The sequence below is a fragment of the Ranitomeya imitator genome, chromosome 4, assembly GCF_032444005.1.
Source record: "Ranitomeya imitator isolate aRanImi1 chromosome 4, aRanImi1.pri, whole genome shotgun sequence".
Lineage (NCBI taxonomy): Eukaryota > Metazoa > Chordata > Amphibia > Anura > Dendrobatidae > Ranitomeya > Ranitomeya imitator.
In genome coordinates, this window is record NC_091285.1 from 634,056,789 (window position 1) to 634,074,312 (window position 17,524).

General features: G+C 44.9%; 1 protein-coding gene across 1 annotated transcript in view; it reads right to left on the bottom strand.

Annotated features, from left to right (window-relative positions):
• The window catches only part of LOC138677011 (adhesion G protein-coupled receptor E3-like), a 148,397-nt gene that overhangs the window by 114,983 nt on the left and 15,890 nt on the right, over positions 1-17,524 (bottom strand). Inside the window, exon 2 of the mRNA XM_069766787.1 lies at positions 9,583-9,660. Within this exon, the coding sequence (XP_069622888.1) occupies positions 9,583-9,660 (78 nt within the window). The remainder of the gene's footprint in view (positions 1-9,582; positions 9,661-17,524) is intronic.

A 17,524-nucleotide genomic window follows, 5' to 3' on the forward strand; every position in this document is an offset into this window, starting at 1 on the left:
TCACCATTTCAAGTAAACTTGTTACTTTTTAACTTTTTTTGTCAATGAAGCTGTATGTAGGCTTGATTTTTGCATAGTGATCTGACGTGCTTATTGATATAATTTTGGGCACATATGACATTTTGATAGCTTCTTATTGCATTTTTTGGCGCAACTGTAGCATCCAAAGATGCTAAATGCTAGCATTTTGCTTTCTCTTTCTCTATCTTTAAAGGGAACCTGTCACCTGAATTTGGCGGGACAGGTTTGCGGTCATATGGGCGGGGTTTTCAGGTGTTTGATTCACCCTTTCCTTATCCGCTGGCTGCATGCTGGCCGCAGTATTGGGTTGAAGTTCATGCTGTGTCCTCCGTAGTACATGCCTGCACAAGGCAATCTTGCCTTGCGCAGGCGTGTACTACAGGAGACACAGCATGAACTTCAACCCAATATTGCAGCCAGCATGCAGCCAGCGGGTAAGGAAAGGGTGAATCAAACACCTGAAAACCCCGCCCATATGACCGCAAACCTATCCCGCCAAATTCAGGTGACAGGTTCCCTTTAAGACTCTTATCAATCTAGCTAATCAATGGGGGAAAATGGGTGTGATTCATTTTTTTATATTTTTTAATTCATTTTTTCCATTTTTTAATTATTTTGTAAACTTTGGGGACTTTAAAAAAATTATGTCCAAAAATAGGCTGGGAAATCGGCTCCTGGCATAGTGCGTCCATCAAACTGCATGCCATAGATGTTGCAGTCAGAAACTGACAATAGCATTTAAGGGGTGAAGATCATTGATCCGAGTACTACTCCGATTGCTTCTATTAAGCTCATGTTCACATGTTCAGTATTTGATAAGTATTTTACATCAATATTTGTAAGTCAGGAGTGGAAGAAATATACAGAAGTGGTGACGTGTTTCTATTTGCTTTCCTCAGATTGTTCCTCTCCAGATTTTGGCTTAGAAATACTGAGGTAAATTATTGACCAATTACTTAACTTGTGAATGTGGCACCCCTAGGGGTATTTGCCACAAAAATAGTTACTGACACTAAACACAAATACTAAAATAGCAAAACTGCACTACCACCTCCGGCCAGAAGGGGGAGCTCCAGAGACTCCCCTTAATCCATTCTGGTCTGAGAGAAGAAATGGCAGTTGGGCTAAGGAGCTGATAGTGAGAGGTCATACAGCTGAATTTCTAACAGCCCTATGACGGTTTCCAGGCCCAAATCACCGGCCTGAGGAGAAGAGGGATAGAGAAAAGGGACATTGTGAGAACCGGGTAGCATTAATCACTACCCAGAACAGGCGCAAAGACGGATACCGGATCCGTGGCTGTATTCATTTTATATAATACATCAACCGGAAAAACGTGAGGTGATATCAGCTTCACTAGGGCCGGACGCAGCAACAGACACAGAGTTCAGCGGTACTCCCGGAGGGGGTAAGCCGATAAAAGGACTCGGGTTGCCCGTCGAACCAGGACCCGGAGGGGACAGATTGGGCCGGCAGCCAGTTCACATACAGCAGCAGGGCCACACAGAAATTGCGCACAATAAGAGGCGAAGACCCCGGCAGGGTCAAAGTAACTCAGAGTTCCCATACAGACTCCGGTGACAGGACTGGTTGTAAATCCTTTTATGTTAAAGTAAACTGGTTAAACGTTTCAGTGCCTCAGTCTTTCATTTGGACAATAGCCCTCTATCCAGGATCGGGATCGTCACCGCTGGGAGAACCTGCTGCTGATCAAGTAAGTGCCTGTCCCCTCACGATACCCCTTACACTGTGCATCGCCTGAGGCCACAGCACCGGGTCAAGCCACCTGTGACATCCCCCTCAAGAGACAGACCCCATTGGTCCGGTGCTGGGTATCCCGGTCTCCTGGGCGTCACATTTGGCGTCACGAACAGGATCTAGCCAGCCCGTATACCGGGTATTGTGTGCCGTGATTGGAGCCCAAAACTGTGAAAACTTGGATGAAAAACCTTGAAAATTTACTTTATTAAAGAAAATTCCATTCCCCATTGAAAACTATTAAAAGTGACTTTTCCCCATTGGTTATAATGAAGTAAAGATGGCCGCCATCCCCTGAGGTCATCACCTCATGACAGTTGGGCACGAGACTGTTGGTTGAGCTGCGCCATCACCTGAGCCCCAGTCTGACTGAAAAACTTCAGAATCCGCCATTACAGTGCGTGCGGCGGGCGGGAGCAGCAGGGGGCGTGTCATTGTGGGCGGCACCAAGCCGAGCGCTCTGACGTCAGAGCAAGGGGAAAACCGATCCTGCTGCACAGCGGAACGAATCTACACTATCCCGACGGAAGCGGAGGACCGGAAGGGTCCGGATTAACTAAGGGGGCACAGTATGTCGCAGCACGGAGACGCCGCAGCACCCGGCGACGCTAATGCAGCTGAAAGACAGAGTGTTGATAGAGAGTCCGGTAGCGCAGCGGTGCTAGGAGTGGTGCCCATCATGCCGGTGCTGATGCCATATACCCCGGGTGGCCCGTGGCTTCCAATGTATGAAGGTGAGCCTAATACCCTTGATGATTTCAGAGAAAAGATGTTGGCCCATTTTGACATGTTCCCCGTGGGTGAAGCTCAGCGTGTTAGTCTCCTGATGATGCAGTTAAGTGGCCATGCTAAGCGAGAAGTCACAGCATGGGCAGCTGATCTAAAAGGCACTGTTGAACGCATATTTGCTGGATTAAAAGCTACATTTGAAACCACTGCCAGCAGCAAAGCTAAAGTACGATTCTTTAATTGCAAACAAAAAGCTAATGAGGGCGTGAGAGACTTTGCCTTAAACCTGCAGGAAGCCCTTAAATCACTTACACTGGCTGAACCCATTTTTAACACCGGAGCGGATAAACTGCTAAGAGATCAATTTATTGAGGGACTCTTCACCCCTTCTCACCGGGGGCATGTGAGCATGCTTGTTTTTAAGAACCCTGAATTGACATTTGCCCAATTAAAGGAGAGCGCTATACGTCTCCAGCTGGCAGAGGCACCTCGGGATCAGGATCCTGCGCAACCCATGGCAGAGGCTCCTCAACAACAGGGAGTGCCAGTGACATCAGCTATGTCCGGGGCCATTGCTAAGCCCCTGGGGCCCAGTACTAATGAGGCTCTTCAACAAAAGCTTGACTCTTTAACTGATGTTGTTGCTTCAATGGCTAAAACCATGCAGGAGATGAGAGGACCCAAGATGGAGTTGTCAAACCGTAGAGAAGGTGTTCCATGGATGAGACCCCGGAGATACCCGACATGGAGAGGATGACCCCGCGACCGCTACCAACCGGATGGACAGCCCATTTGCCGCCGTTGCCAGCAGCCAGGCCACTTTGCACGAGATTGTGATTTAAACGGGAATCCCCTGGGAATGCGGGCCGCTTCGCAGGAATGAACTTTCAAGGCCCAACACCCTGGCACGACAGGTACATCGGAGGACGACCCATTATCCCTATCGTGCTGGACGGAATGCCCCTCAACGCTTTGCTGGACACAGGTTCCCAGATTTCATCTATACCGTATATCCTTTATAAGAGGTACTGGGCTGATGCAGATATTGATAAAGGGCCCTCTGATGTTGAACTAGATATATGGGCCAGTAATGGTAAGTTGGTACCGAAACTAGGATTCAGGGAGATGACCATAAAGATTGGTAAAGTAGAATTGAAGAAACAGGGTATAATTGTTATTGATGTTGACCGGCGGAACTGTGAACCAACTGTATTGATAGGAATGAATGTATTGGAGAACTGCTTTTCCGAAGTCATTTCTGTCTTACAGCAAATTGCTGAAACTGCCCAATCCTGCCAGCAGAGAGTTCTCCGGAGGGAAATAAAAGTATTGATGTTAAGGCAACAGGTAGAAGTTGCAGGTGGAGAAATCGGCAGTGTGAGGGTAAGTGATCCAACGTCTATTGTAATCCCACCAAAAACAGAAATGCTGGTATGGTGTAGAGCAGCCATTGGTACTAAGGGACGAGATTATCAAGCCTTAATAGAACCAGTGTACACCGACAGCAGGCCCACTATACTCACAGCACGAGGGATAGTCGAGGTACACCGGGGACGAGTGCCGGTACGACTTTTGAACTGTGGAGAGGAAGAGGTCACTTTGCCAAGGTATGCTACAATGGCAAAGCTATATACTGTTGACAACAATGCCATCACAACCATTGAGCCCTTAGAACCAACCTGTCAGGTGGAAGGCAATGGCTCAGATGGAGAAATGGAGGATTGGTGCCAACAGCTACACGTGGGCATAAATTCAACACCTACCCATCAAAAACAAGGGGTGTATAGGCTAGTGACGGAATATGAACAAGTCTTCAGTAAACACCCATTGGACTTCGGACGGATAGAAGGGGTAGAACACACAATCCCCACAGGTGACCATCCCCCAATAAAAGAAAGATATAGACCCATACCGCCCGCTCACTATCAATGTGCAAAAGATATGCTGAGGGAAATGAAACAGGCCGGGGTAATAAGAGACAGCTGTAGCCCCTGGGCGGCCCCTCTAGTGATTGTCAAAAAAAAAGATGGAACTATGAGAATGTGCGTAGACTACCGGCAGATTAATAACATCACCCATAAAGATGCCTACCCCTTGCCTAGGATAGAAGAGTCCTTGACTGCTTTGAAATCTGCTAATTATTTTTCCACCTTAGACTTAACAAGCGGGTATTGGCAAGTCCCTGTGGCTGAGAGAGATAAGGAAAAGGCGGCATTCACCACACCAATGAGTCTAAGTGAATTTAATCGCATGCCGTTCGGACTCTGCAATGCATCCGGTACCTTCCAGCGGCTGATGGAATGCTGCCTCGGACACAAGAACTTCGAGACCGTCCTCCTGTACCTAGATGATGTGATCGTCTACTCAAAGACTTACGAACAACACTTAAAAGACTTGGCAGAAGTGTTCGAAGCCTTATCCAGGTATGGCATGAAAATCAAGCCATCCAAATGTCACCTTCTCAAGCCAAAGGTACAGTACCTGGGACACATCGTGAGTTCGGAGGGAGTAGCACCGGATCCCGAGAAAATAACCGCCATAAGGGATTGGCCGAGACCTACCAGCGCAAAAGAAGTGAGGCAATTCCTGGGATTGGTGGGTTACTATCGCAGATTTATAAAAGGATTTACCAAGTTGGCAGCACCCTTGCAAGACGCCTTGGTAGGGCAGTCGAAGAAACCTTCAAACCGAAACCCTCCTTTCCAGTGGAACGACGAAAGGGAAGACTCCTTTGAACAACTAAAGAAGGCACTAACCGGAGAAGAGGTTCTGGCATACCCAGATTACCATCAACCTTTCATCCTATACACCGATGCCAGTAATGTGGGACTAGGAGCGGTGCTGTCACAAAAGCAAGAAGGTCGGGAGAAAGTCATCGCCTTTGCAAGTAGAAAGCTCCAGCCTACTGAAAGAAATCCAGAAAATTATAGCTCCTTCAAATTGGAACTACTGGCAGTAGTTTGGGCTGTGACGGAACGTTTCAAACACTATCTGGCCGCTGCAGAATTTATTGTCTATACTGACAACAATCCGTTGACCCACCTGGACACAGCCAAATTAGGTGCGTTAGAACAGTGATGGATAGCCCGGTTATCTAATTACAACTTCAAGATCAAGTATCGAGCAGGTTGCAAGAATGGAAATGCCGATGCCCTATCCCGGATGCCACACTTGAGAGATGTAGAAGAAGAAACGGGGGAGCTTGAAGAAATTGAACTACCAGCCTTCCATCATCCCAAGGCAAAACATCATCAGTCAAGTACCTATCAGAAACAACAAGAGGTGAATTTTAATCCGTTAGCACACCATAGATGGGCTGACACCCAAGACAGCAATCCGGCTGTGAAGTTGGTGAAAGAACTGTTAACTGAGCAAAGTGCATATCCCGATGAGGATGCCCCAGAAGAGACGCATCAACTCTGGAAAGAGAGAGGCAAAATGTTCCTGTATCAAGGGAAGCTCTGTAGAAGGTACACCAATCCGAAAACACATGAATTGGTTTGGCAGATTATCGTGCCTAAACAAGATGTCAAGATGGTCCTCGAAGCTTACCATAATGGTGCTGGTCACTTTGGTTGGAAAAAGTTAGAAGTACTTCTAAGAGAAAGATTTTATTGGGTCGGGATGAGAAAATCAATCGAACAGTGGTGCAGAAATTGTGGCCCGTGCAACCTCAGAAGAAACGATCAAAAGAACCAAAGAGCACCACTGCAGCCCATAATCACCAAACAACCACTTGAACTTGTAGCCATAGACCACGTGAAGTTAATACCAAGCCGGTCCGGCTATGTCTATGCCTTGACCATCGTGGACCATTATTCACGCTTCTTGGTAGTAGTACCCGTAAAAGATCTGACAGCAAAAACAGCAGCCAAAGCGTTCCAAACGTACTTTTGTAGACCCCATGGATATCCGGAACAGGTTCTCACCGACCAAGGTACAGCCTTTGAATCAGAGATCTTCAGAGAATTCTATAATATGTATGGTTGCAAAAAGATCAGGACGACGGCCTATCATCCACAAACAAACAGCTTATGCGAGAAGATGAACCATATTGTAATAGACCTACTAAAGACTTTACCTGAGACAGAAAGGAATCAATGGCCAGAGAAATTGCCTGACTTGGTGGATCTGTATAATCATGTCCCGGTGAGCTCCACCAACTGCACCCCAGCTTATCTTATGCGTGCAAGACCCGGCCAATTACCAATCGATCTAGAAATGGGAATTCTGAAACCAGACGCAGAAGTTCAAGACTCCAATTGGGATATCATACGGCAAAAGCAGTATCGCCAAGTGCAAGAGAGTGTGGAAAGAAGCCTTCAGCAAACTAGAGAAAGACAAGAGCGAACTTTCAACCAGAATGCTCTAGCGACCCCATTAAGACCGAGTGACCAAGTGCTCAAGAGAAATCATCGAACGAATAAACTGGACAATCAGTGGGAAGCCGTACCCTACACAGTTTTACCAACAAGAGTGGATAATCCTAAAATGTGTCTCATTAGCAAAAACGGAGGCTTAACATCTGTACTAGTGTCAAGAGACAATCTTAAATTATGTCCGGAAGCATTGAAAGAGCCAGACGTTGTCCAGCCAGAACCAGAAGTTATTCAACCCATACAGGTTCAACCAGTAAAGGAAAAAGAAGAGGAAGTGTATCACACCTGTATAGGAGACTTTCCCAAAACCCTACTAACATACCATGGTGCAGTAGTGGTTCCCATGGTGGCCTTTTATCCAACACCGAACCCAATACCAGAAGTCCCAAGACAGGAAGAGGCTGACCCCGTACTACAGGAGGTTCCAGGCCAGGAAGAACAGATTCCTGAAAAGAGTAATCCCATTCACGGTGGACTTGCCAACTCCATAGTTATGGGATTATCTTTAGCAGAGCGGGCAGATACTACATCCGCAGTAGACAGTAGTACACCACATGAAGAGATACCGCTATTACGTAGATCACAGCGTAGTACCCAGGGTCAATTACCGGCCAGATATGCAGATTACCAACTATAAAGCTCATAATGTGAATTGTATATATGTTATGCCGTATATAGTTAAACAGAAAATGTAGTATAGTCATTGTTATCAGTCTGCAACGTTTAAGCCCAGTACCTACAGAGACTTGTCTGTATGAACTTCTTGCATATTCTTGAACTTGTTATCAGCCCGGAGGCACTAAATCAAAGCTCCGGAAAGACTGCTTTTTGAACTTTGCTTTTTGCTCTTTTTGAACTTTCTTTAGACTTTATATTGAGTACCTTCAAGGGTAGAACTGTATTAATGGACGCTATTTGAAGTGACTTTTTACAGAACTCTATTTTTGTTTCCTTGAGTGGTTTTTGTAACTTTTCATTTTTAAGACTCTGTACATATTAATTGTTATTTCAAAATGTTATCGTCCCACAGTCCCGGAGTACTGTTCTTAACTAAGGGGGAATGTGGCACCCCTAGGGGTATTTGCCACAAAAATAGCAAAACTGCACTACCACCTCCGGCCAGAAGGGGGAGCTCCAGAGACTCCCCTTAATCCATTCTGGTCTGAGAGAAGAAATGGCAGTTGGGCTAAGGAGCTGATAGTGAGAGGTCATACAGCTGAATTTCTAACAGCCCTATGACGGTTTCCAGGCCCAAATCACCGGCCTGAGGAGAAGAGGGATAGAGAAAAGGGACATTGTGAGAACCGGGTAGCATTAATCACTACCCAGAACAGGCGCAAAGATGGATACCGGATCCGTGGCTGTATTCATTTTATATAATACATCAACCGGAAAAACGTGAGGTGATATCAGCTTCACTAGGGCCGGACGCAGCAACAGACACAGAGTTCAGCGGTACTCCCGGAGGGGGTAAGCCGATAAAAGGACTCGGGTTGCCCGTCGAACCAGAACCCGGAGGGGACAGATTGGGCCGGCAGCCAGTTCACATACAGCAGCAGGGCCACACAGAAATTGCGCACAATAAGAGGCGAAGACCCCGGCAGGGTCAAAGTAACTCAGAGTTCCCATACAGACTCCGGTGACAGGACTGGTTGTAAATCCTTTTATGTTAAAGTAAACTGGTTAAACGTTTCAGTGCCTCAGTCTTTCATTTGGACAATAGCCATCTATCCAGGATCGGGATCGTCACCGCTGGGAGAACCTGCTGCTGATCAAGTAAGTGCCTGTCCCCTCACGATACCCCTTACACTGTGCATCGCCTGAGGCCACAGCACCGGGTCAAGCCACCCGTGACATCCCCCTCAAGAGACAGACCCCATTGGTCCGGTGCTGGGTATCCCGGTCTCCTGGGCGTCACATGAACATGGTCATAGTGAAGATACTTGCTGTGTAACAAGGCATCTGTTGGTTATGGTGTGGGATTAGCTCATCAGCCAACTCCATACATAGGGACCTGACGCTGGACATACCAGTCTAAATAACAAAAGACTGACTGACACATCTGCGTTAGTGTGAATAGGTGCATACCAGGAGCAGCTACCCCCGTATACAATATACAAAAAAAGGTTGCACTCTATCGTGCTAAAGCATGCCAATGTGAAATATATGAAATATGAATAGCAATACGGCTTTTGAACATTAGGGAAAAAAAAGAAACGCTTTGTACATAATTTGGCCAAATCATGCCTGCCCATCAACCAACATCAAGGTGGTCTCAAAAACCTGATGTATGGGTAGATAGGAAAGTGCTGTAAATAAAATCACCACATGTTGAAGGGCGGAGGACTCGGTCAGTAAGCTATTTTTATTAATGGCCTAACCTTATGATAGGCCATCAATATCTGATCTGTGTGGGTGCGACACCTAGCTCCCTGTTGATAAGCTGTTACAAGCTCTGGAAGTTCTCGGATGCTGCCAGAACACAGCAGCTCCACAATTTCTATAGTAACCGGGTTCTACAGATCCATCCACTATTCACTTCCACTATAATTTAGCTGGAGCTGCTTTGTTCTGAAAGCATCCAAAAACTTCTCGCCATGGACAGGAAACAGCTAATTCTTGTCATGATTGCAACAATCTGTGATTCTACAATTTGTCTGATGAGCTAAAGATAGGCGGTCAAATATTTTCTGACCTTTAAGAAGTTCATCATCTTGTTGCATGGTGGTTACGGTATGCTGCGTGGTAGTTGCAACTTGCATGGTGGGTACAGCTGTGAATAAAAACATAGAATCAGCAGTGATTTAAGTAAATGATTTCCAAACTTTTTAGCCCATGGAACTATAAGTCAGTTGCAGAAATGACTCCAAAAACACTGGCCTATCTGTAAGCATTAGAGATGAAAGGATTAATCAGCGTGAAATTTACTGAAATTTGTGATTTAATGCAAAATCGAACAACTTGAGATTCAAATTGTGGTTCACAAAAATTAAAAACCTGCCTGACCCCATTTCAGACACTGCTGAGGCATCCGAGAGCAGGCCAATGTCTTTTTGCAAGGCTGATCGAGATTCCTCATAACGCCCTGCAGCTGTGACATCTTACAGATGTCATCTTACATATTTCCATGCCTGGTATAGTGGTGGTGACTGGTTCCCAGCAGAGAACAGTTTGTACAGCACAGTCTGTTTCATCTCTAGAATAACTGGGTAAGTCTCTCCCTCCTCTTATGGTCAGCAGGGTCCTCTCTCATCTGTACAGTGTAAGTTCTTGTGATCAACGGGTCGTCTCTCTGTAACACCGTAGGTAACCGGTTGTTACAGTGATGTTGCCTTCCTTTCGGGGAGGGCGGCATCATGCTTGGAGGCAAGGAGGATTTCCTTTACCAGGTAGGCACCTACATTCAACTCATTCTGAATCCAGGTCAGAAGGGGGAGCTCTGAACCCGGATTCAGGGGAGCTTCCCCAGCTTTAGGTGTTCTGGTCTGGAGGAGGAGTTAGATTAGTCTGGAGCAGACAGTGAGGAGAGAGAAAGGAGAGCAGAGAGTGGAGCCGTGCAGCCAGGACTATGCTGCTGCTCCAGGAAAGGAAGAAAACCCGAGGGGTTGAATGCAGTGAAGCATCAGAGGAAAGAAGCACAGAGGAAGGAAAGGGGCTCAGAGGGGAACTTTGACCAGGCACCCTCAGAGCCGAAGTGTAAGAACCGGGGGCCTGAGGTTGTGTTGCACTCTAACTCACACAGCAGAACTGGAGGGCATAGGACTTTATGTAATTTGCTCGAACCTGGAGGTGAAGCAGTACCTGAAGAGCCCGGGTTGTGATAGAGACCCTATAAAAAGACTCATACTGCCCACCATACGGGTAGCTGTCCCAGGACAGGAGAGAGAGGACTACTTTGCCAGCAAGCTACAGGCAGCAGGGACCTCGCATACGAGCGTGAGTAGGAGGGCTTACGGACCTCACCTGGGAGAGGGGACCACCTTTGCCTCCAGGCCAGCCAGACCATACCACCATCTGTTCCTGGTACCCTGGACTGTGGCCTGCTACAATCAGTAAACCAGGTAAAGACATTACAAATCTGTGTGTCCTCCTTTTATTTGCTGGCATACACCATCCTTGCCCAGCACACCGGGAGCCCCGGGGACCCCGCTTCTCCTGTGGGAAGTATCACTATCTATGCTGCAGTAACATCACCCCAGAGGACCCCTTTAAGCAGCGTCGATCCCTACTGACCGAATACCACAGGTGGCGTCACAAACACAAACTTTATTCAAAATTCCCTTTTTACTTGAGAGCCCAGGGCCACAGACCGGGTCGCTGCCACCGTGAACATCCCTTTAACTGCGACCAGACCCGGTACCGAGTATCCCCATGGTCAACAAAGTCCTCTCTCTCCTGTACAGTGTAAGCTCTTATGGTCAATGAGGTCCTCTCTCTCCTGTCGAGGTCCTCTCTCTCTCTATCCTATAGAGTGTAAGCTCTTATGGTCAGTGGGGTCCTGTCTTTCTCTCCTCTCCCCCATGTGTATTTTCTGAGCAATTACAAACTTTCCTATATTGAGATACTCGCATATTTTTTTTAGTGCTAAACACATTTTTTGGGAAAATTCTGCAAATCCAGCAAATTAGAATTGATCTACTCATCTCTAGTAAACATAATATATAACGATAATAACCAAACACAGCATATTGGTCTTTGGGGTTGGAAAATTACATAAAAAAACAGGGGTTTTAAGAAACGATTATCATAAATCTCATCAGTCATGCACCAATCTGTCAAGCCCAGAACTAGACAAGGGGTTTATCTTGACATTTCTTAATTCTCTGTATGTTTGTATGTTTGTGGTTTTACAATAATATTTTCAACTCATATGACTTGGCAGTTATCTCTTGAATCATCTTCACACAAAAAAGATTTTAAAGGTTATTAATAATTGTTTTTTAAAGTTATTAAAGGTATTTGTAGCATAAAAATAACTTTTTCATCTTTTTTTGCTTCCCTCTATCGCTTCAGCGCTGCTACTATCCTTTGCTGCGTGGATGAGCTCTGGAGACAATCAATATTCTTCCCCCTCTGGCAGCTGACAGTATAGTCCCTTCTTATTTTCCCTACAGAAAAATTTTTCTCAGCTAGTCAGCCATCCTACTGCTGAGAATTTGCTCCTTTCCCGACAAGCAGGGCAGAAAGCTATTTTTTTAGGCTACTCTGCAATAAATAGAGGATCAGTGTGCAGAGACCTTGCTGTGAGCTGAGTGACTGAGCATGTGCAAACACCAGCACTTGGCTTATTAGGTGGCCGTGCATATAACAATAAGGACCTGCTTCCTCCATTTAGTAAAAAAACTTTTAGAAAGATTGGAGAGTTTCATCAGTGATGATGTTTCTATCTGAACTTGGGCAATGCAAATGAAAAACATGGAGGGATTAAAAGATTTTCCTGCTGAAAAACTTCTGATGAGGCATAACCAGGGATTTCTATGTCTAAACACAGTCATTCAAATGTCACATTTTTGTAATGAAAACATTCTAAGGCTATGTTCACACATTGCGCTTTTGTTGCGTTTTTAATGCAAATTTTGTCTGTCTTAAAGTACTTGGAAAAGCTATGAGATTTCAGAAATCTCATGCACACATTGCTTTTTTTCCCTGACTGATTTGGAAAACTGCTGCATTTTTGCAAACTGCAGCATATCGCTTCTTTGAGCGTTCTTGCAGCGTTTTTTCAAGCGCAAACATGCAGCAAAAAAATGCAGATATCAGGTTTTGCTGCCTTGACAATTCAAGTGTATTGAGCGAGGCCATGTCCACTAGACGGGTTCTGCCAGGGGATATGCTTAATGTACACCTGACTGGGGCAGAGAGTGGCGAATCCTCACAGCGCAAGAATCTCTTCATCTGGCATAGTGTAGAAGTCAGGGAAAAAGTAGGGAATGTGCTCTGGAAGAGATCAGCTATAAATGACTGTTAAGGTTTCTGGGTTAGGCTGGGTTTCACACGTCCTGATATTTCCGGTAGCGGTAAACACAGTACCAGAGATATCCATGTCCGTGTGTGTCCTACATGCGGCACACGTGTGCCGCATCAGTACCACATGGATGACCACCGGGGAAGAAGCACTACAGTAAGCGCTGTTCCCCTGCGTGTGGTGCTGAAGCCGGCTGTCATCCGTTCTCCCCTGCTCGGCCAGCGAGCAGGGGAGAATGAATGAAAGTAAAAACTGATGTGGGGTCCCATATTTTAAAACCAACCTGGCAAAACTCACAGGTACGCTCTGCTATTCTCAGGCTGGTAAGGGGCCATAGATATGGCCCCCCAACCTAAAAACAGCAGCCCACAACTGCCCAGAAAAGGCGCATCTATTAGATGTGCCAATTCACTAGCTTTGCCCGTTTCTTCCCACTTGCCCTGTAGCAGTGGCAAGTGAGATAATGAGGGGTTAATGTCAGCTTCCTATTGTAAGGTGACATTATGCCGACTTAGTAATGGAGAGGTGTCAATAAGACACCTCTCCATTACTAATCCTATAGTTGTTAAAGGGTTAATCAAACACCACACAGTAAGAAAAAAGTATTTTAATGAAATAAAACAATATACACAGTTTTTCCATCCTTATTAGTCTGCCATTCGAAGCAAAGCCCTTGATCTCCTGTAAAAAATGTCAAAATAAAAAAACAAAAATCCGGCGTACAGTCAGTCCCATGCAGTAATCCATATCTAGGGGAATGTACAGTTTACAACCGGGAGCGCTGCTAATGCGGCCGCTCCTGGCTGTAAACTACTGGGGAATGAATGAAATGCTGGGAGCGGAGCTTCAGTGACTAGTGGTGACATCATCGAAGCTGAGATCCCTGCCGGCCTGAACTAAGATGAACTCTTCAGCGTGGGAAAATCAGCTGGCATTTTCTCACGTTCAAGAGTTCATTTGAGTTCTTATTGACACCTCTCCATTACTAAGCCAGCTTATTGTCACCTTACAATAGGAAGGTAACATAGTTACATAGTTAGCAAGGCCAAAAAAAGATATTTGTCCATCCAGTTCATCCTATATTCCATCAGAATAAATCCCCAGATCTACGTCCTTCTAAAGAACCTAATAACTGTAAGATACAATATTGTTACGCTCCAGGAAGACATCCAGGCCTCTCTTCAACCCCTCGACTGAGTTCGCCATCACCACCTCCTCAGGCAAGGAATTTCAGATTCTCACTGCCCTAACAGTAAAGAATCCTCTTTTATGTTGGTGGAAAAACCTTCTCTCCTCCAGACGCAGAGAATGCCCCCTTGTGACCATCACATTCCTTGGTATAAACAAATCCTCGGAGAGATATTTGTATTGTCCCCTTATATACTTATACATGGTTATTAGATCGCCCCTCAGTCATCTTTTTTCTAGACTAAATAATCCTAATTTTGCTCATCTCTCTGGGTATTGTAGTTCCCCATCCCCTTTATTAATTTTGTTGCCCTCCTTTGTACTCGCTCTAGTTCCATTATATCCTTCCTGAGCACCAGTGCCCAAAACTGGACACAGTACTCCATGTGCGGTCTAACTAGGGATTTGTACAGAGGCAGTATAATGCTCTCATCATGTGTATCCAGACCTCTTTTAATGCACCCCATGATCCTGTTTGCCTTGGCAGCTGCTGCCTGGCACTGGCTGCTCCAGGTAAGTTTATCATTAACTAGGATCCCCAAGTCCTTCTCCCTGTCAGATTAACCCAGTGGTTTCCCATTCAGTGTGTAATGGTGATATTGATTCCTTCTTCCCATGTGTATAACCTTACATTTATCATTGTTAAACCTCATCTGCCACCTTTCAGCCCAAGTTTCCAACTTATCCAGATCCATCTGTAGCAGAATACTATTTTCTATTGTATTGACTGCTTTACATAGTTTTGTATCATCTGAAAATATCGATATTTTACTGTGTAAACCTTTTACCATAATGTTAATAAATATGTTGAAGAGAATAGGTCCCAACACCGACCCCTGCGGTACCCCACTGGTCACAGTGACCCAGTTAGAGAATATACCATTTATAACCACCCTCTGCTTTCTATCACTAAGCCAGTTACTTACCCATTTACACACATTTTCCCCCAGACCAAGCATTCTCATTTTGTGCACCAACCTCTTGTGTGGCACAGTATCAAACGCTTTGGAAAAATCGAGATATACCACGTCCAATGACTCACCGTGGTCCAGCCTATAGCTTACCTCTTCATAAAAACTGATTAGATTGGTTTGACAGGAGCGATTTCTCATAAACCCATGCTGATATGGAGTTAAACAGTTATTCTCATTGAGATAATCCAGAATAACATCCTTGAGAAACCCTTCAAATATTTGACCAACAATAGAGGTTAGACTTACTTTCCTATAGTTTCCAGCTTCACATTTAGAGCCCTTTTTGAATATTGGTACCACATTTGCTGTGCGCCAGTCCTGTGGAACAGACCCCGTCGCTATAGAGTCCCTAAATATAAGAAATAATGGCTTGTCTATTACATTACTTAGTTCTCTTAGTACTCGTGGGTGTATGCCATCCGGACCCAGAGATTTATCAATTTTAATCTTATTTAGCCGGTTTTGCACCTCTTCTTGGGTTAAATTGGTGACCCTTAAGATAGGGTTTTCTTTGTCTCGGAATTTCACCTAGAATTTCATTTTCCTCCATGAATAAAGTGAAGAAGAAGGTGTTTAATATATTTTTCTCGTCATCTACAACCATTCTTTTTTAAGGTGCCTACACGTTTACTTATGATTTTTTTTTTTACCATTGATATAGTTGAAGAACAGTTTGGGATTAGTTTTACTCTCCTTAGCAATGTGCTTCTCTGTTTCCTTTTTGGCAGCTTTAATTAGTTTTTTAGATAAAGTATTTTTCTCGCTATAGTTTTTTAGAGCTTCAATGGTGCCATCCTGCTTTAGTAGTGCAAATGCTTTCTTTTTACTGTTAATTGCCTGTCTTACTTCTTTGTTTAGCCACATTGGGTGTTTCCTATTTCTTGTCCTTTTATTCCCACAAGGGATAAACCACTTACAGTACCTATTTAAGATGTTCTTAAACATTTCCCGTTTATTATCTGTAATCTTATTTCTGAGGGCATTGTCCCAGTCAACCAGATAAGGGCATCTCTAAGCTGCTCAGACTTTACCTTCCTAAAGTTCAGTGTTTTTGTGACTCCCTGACAAGTCCCCCTGGCGAAAGACAAGTGAAATTGTACAATATTTTGGTCTCTATTTCCTAGATGCCCGACGACCTGCAGATTTGTTATTCTGTCAGGTCTATTAGATAGTATTAGGTCTAAAAGTGCTGCTCCTCTGGTTGCATTCTGCACCAATTGTGAAAGATAATTTTTCTTGATTATTAGCACGAAACCTATTGCATTTATGGGTTTCGCGGGTCTCTGTTTTCCAGTTAATATCTGGGTAGTTAAAGTCCCCCCATAACAAGGACCTCATTATGGATTGCAGCTTCATCTATCTGCCATAGTAGTAGACTTTCCATGATTTCTGTTATATTTGGGGGTTTCTAACAGACCCCAATGAGAATTTTGTTACTATTTTTCTCCCTCCATGTATTTAGACCCATATGGACTCGACATCCTCATTCCCTTCGCTAATATCATCCCTTAAAGTGGACTTTAGACAAGACTTTACATAAAGACAAATCCCTCCTCCTCTCTGATTTTTACGATCCTATCTAAACAGGCTGTAACCCTGTAACTTAACTGCCCAGTCATAGCTTTCATCTAACCATGTCTCGGTTATTCCCACTATGTCATAGTTACCTGTAGATATTTCTGCTTCTAGTTCTTCCATCTTGTTTGTCAGGCTTCTGGCGTTTGCGAGCATGAAGCTTAGAGGATCTTGTTGTGTTCCAATCTCCTCCCAGTGGATTGTTTTGGCAATTTTCTTACCTCCCTTCCGAGTATGTTGTCTTGGGTCTTCTTTGCCGCACCTCATATCCTTCAACAGTATGTTTTCTGACTTCATGCTCAAGTCTAATGTTTTTCTTCCTGTCCCCTCTTCTTCTAGTTTAATGCCCTCCTGATGAGTGTATCAAGTCTTCTGGTGAATGTGTGTTTATCAGGTTTGTTGAGGTGTTGGAGGAGTCCGTCGTACAGGTAGTTCACACCGTGGTCCAGGAATCCAAATCCTTGTTGACTGCACCATCATCTTAGCCAGTTGTTCGCATCAAGAATCCTGTTCCATCTCCTGATGCCATGCCCGTCTACTGGAAGGATAGAAGAAAAAACTACCTGTGCATACAGTTCCTTTACTTTCTTCTCAAACTCTTCAAAGTCCTTGCAGATTGTCGGTAGGTCCTTCCTTGCCTTGTCATTATTTCCAACATGTATCAGAAGAAATGGGTGAACGTCCTTGGAACTGAAGAGCTTTGGTATCCTATCAGTCACATCCTTGATTTTCGCTCCTGGAAGGCAGCATACTTCTCTTGCATTTATGTCCGTTCTGCAGATGGCTGCTTCTGTGCCTCTCAATAATGAGTCTCCCACCACTACCACTCTTCTTCGCTTCTTGGCTGTACTTTTTGGTGTCACTTCTGGGTGTTGCTGTATGCCCTTTTCTTCTTTGCTTGTTGGTAGTGCCTCATCCTTAGGTGTGCCATCTTC